At 33.2% G+C, this 2719-nt stretch overlaps 1 protein-coding gene across 1 annotated transcript; it reads left to right on the top strand.

Moving 5' to 3' along the window:
• The first annotated feature begins 341 nt into the window (after positions 1–341).
• LOC115882728 (sodium channel protein Nach-like) lies at positions 342–2467 on the top strand. The gene is made up of 4 exons (XM_030900954.1): positions 342–544; positions 1075–1276; positions 1333–1612; positions 2391–2467. Exons 1-4 carry the CDS (start codon positions 534–536, stop codon positions 2453–2455), a joined length of 558 nt encoding a protein of 185 aa, XP_030756814.1. The 5' UTR covers positions 342–533; the 3' UTR covers positions 2456–2467.
• Positions 2468–2719: the final 252 nt, after the last annotated feature.

The raw sequence follows: 2719 nt of genomic DNA, 5'->3' as shown, positions 1-2719 counted from the left end.
TTGTAAAATTTCCATGGATTTTTTGCCTAAACGGTTGACTTTAGCGAAAATTTTCATAAAACCTATTTTATATAAAATTTTATTCTCTTTAATTTTGCTCTCCTCAAATTTTCCCGAAAAACGCATAGTTTTCGAGATATTCACAAAATACCGATTTTGGGCGCCATTTTGGCAAGATGGCGGTGCCGGCGGCAAGTCTGCAGATGTGCATTTTATGGATTTTAGTTAGGGACTCCAAAACCTATAAACCTGCAAAGTTTCAAAACTTCCGGACTTTTTTCCAAGCAGGCTCCTTTTTTGATCCCCAATGACTGAGAACTATTATATCATTATTTGTTTTAAGAAATGTGACTCCAGAAGAACTGAATATTACAAGAAAAGTATTGGTTGGGTTCGTCTCTCTGGAACTGTTTCCAACAGATGTCCCAGAATATAACTTGACAGAGGTGGACTTGGTTTATGAAATACTGCAACGAAACGGCTATCCTGAATATCGTCGAATATTAAAGGAGATAACGCAAACCTGCGACAGCATGCTTGTAAGGTAAGTCTTGATGTTTTCTTTGTAGGGTAAATATAGCCCTCAGATAATCCATAGAATCAACCATCAAATAAGTAATCAACGCTTTATTATATTTAGTATTTAGCGAGACTGGCATTGGTCTTGCGCTTTTGGTCTTAGATATTTCTCTTGGTCAATTATTATCAAAACCGAAATGCAAATAAAACTTTTACACCCTGTATCTCCGAAACAAAGTATTTTAGAACATAAGTTTATACGCACTTTTTTATTGTTTTTATCTGCAGAATAGAATGTCGAAGTTCCTAGATTTAAATTCGGACCACCCTGTATATTGAAAAATAAAAATTTTTATCGGAAAAATGTTGTTTCTTTCTTTAAAAAGAGTGCATTAAATTACTCACAATATTACTTATTTAAAAATTTTCTATGTAGAAAGTGGGTTTAGTAAAAGTCCATTAAAAAGTGCAAGACTTTCAAGAGTTCAGACCAAGACCAAGGGAGTCTTGCTGTTGGTCTTGAATTTCCCTACAACTATTTATATTTTATTGAAGATGTACTTGGAATCGCAAGACAGTGAATTGTAATGCCATTTTTGAAGAAAAGTATATTGGGTATGGTCGTTGTTGCAGTTTTAACTACGTTGGGGAGTCTCTTAATAAAACTCCAATACGTACTGAATCCTATGGCATTTTTACCGGACTGAAAGTCTGGATAAAACCACACTATAACATCAGAGAATATTCTGGAGTTTTGGTAATCTAGGTTAAAAAAACATACTGTTTGAGTAATTGTAATTGCTACTGTTTCAGGTCCAAATAGACGACTCTCGGGATCTTTCCTACAAAGTCGAAAACAGAAAGTTTCTATCTTTAGGGACGGTGAATTATATCCACGTGCAAGCTTCCAAAAAACTAACAAGTCCAGATGTGAAACGTCTGTCTAACAAACAGAGAAACTGCGTATATGGTGATGAAAGGAAACTAAAGTATTTCAAGATATATACAAACGCGAAATGCGCTGTATCGTGCAAAGCTGAATTTTTCTATAAGTTATGCCAGTGTGTTCCACATTATTACGGTTTTGTTAATGGTAATAGAGCCTCAAACTTATTTAAAGCCTTGCCTACACATAAAGTTTTACCTTTATTACATTATACGTTTTGACTGAACAGATCAGCTAAAAAATAAAACTTTATGTTATGTTTGTTCCAGATATGTTTTTAAAATATACTTTTTTCCATAGCAACTGTTGAAATGATCTTATATCTATCAAAAATAGTAGATAAAATAGTACTTTAACAGCAAGGGTAGATATAATGATACTCTAACAGCGAGGATAGGATAAAAACTTTATTTCTTCTCGCACGTTTTTTAATTGCTTCCATTTTTGAAAATGTTTGTATTCCTTTTCATAAGTTATTCGGGATTTAAATGGAAGTAGTTTGGATATGGCGTTTGTCGCCTCAGCCTGAATATCTGTTGGTAATTTACTTATTTTGTTTTGAGCCATTTCTGACTCCAATTCAATCAGCAATCGACACGAAAGAGAATTAAAAATATTGACTCAAAACTGACAACTAAAGAGACAGCTTTATTTATGTGTCAAATTACATATAAACCAACGCCAATCCAGCACAATATTTTTTCTACTCGTAATAAATTCCTTGAAATAATAATTTCTGAATATTTTTTAAAACGTAACTCGCTATGGAAAAAAATATTGTTTTATACACGACGATAAAGTTGCATTATCGTTTCCCGAAATTAATTCACCTCGCGATTTCATCGCTCGTGAATTAATCTTTTCGGTCGACGATATAATACCATTTTATCGTCTTCAATAAAAAATAACTATTTTTGTTTCTCAGATAAGCCAATGTGTGGATTAAATAAACTGCCGTGTATCGAGAGCAACACAGAGATGGAGTGCTAAAACTTTTGCTTCACTACCAATCTTTGGTAGATAATAGGATATCGAATTCAGATGGTAAAACTTATATAAACGTATGTCCTAATTTTTTTTCGGTGGTTGCTTCTTAAGTGCAAAAAATCAGTGCTAGAGATTTTTGAGAACATATTTTGATCAAAAAAATTTTAAAGCCTCTTTCAATTTAAAGCGGCAAACCATTAAGCATACTCAGTTTCATACAAAGAAGTATGCCCCATTCTGCTTAAAGTCACCATAGACGCACAGCTT

The sequence above is a fragment of the Sitophilus oryzae genome, unplaced genomic scaffold, assembly GCF_002938485.1.
Source record: "Sitophilus oryzae breed Bouriz unplaced genomic scaffold, Soryzae_2.0 scaffold_179_pilon_pilon, whole genome shotgun sequence".
NCBI lineage: Eukaryota > Metazoa > Arthropoda > Insecta > Coleoptera > Curculionidae > Sitophilus > Sitophilus oryzae.
Note: the sequence above shows the minus strand (reverse complement) of the source record. Positions and strands in the feature narration are given on the sequence as shown.

Bases quoted from the DNA above. Each gene is read 5' to 3' on its own strand.
- LOC115882728 (XM_030900954.1), top strand. The intron at 1,277-1,332 runs GTAATCTAGGTT...CTACTGTTTCAG, and splicing joins GAGAATATTCTGGAGTTTTG to GTCCAAATAGACGACTCTCG. The intron at 1,613-2,390 runs GTAATAGAGCCT...TTTGTTTCTCAG, and splicing joins TTATTACGGTTTTGTTAATG to ATAAGCCAATGTGTGGATTA.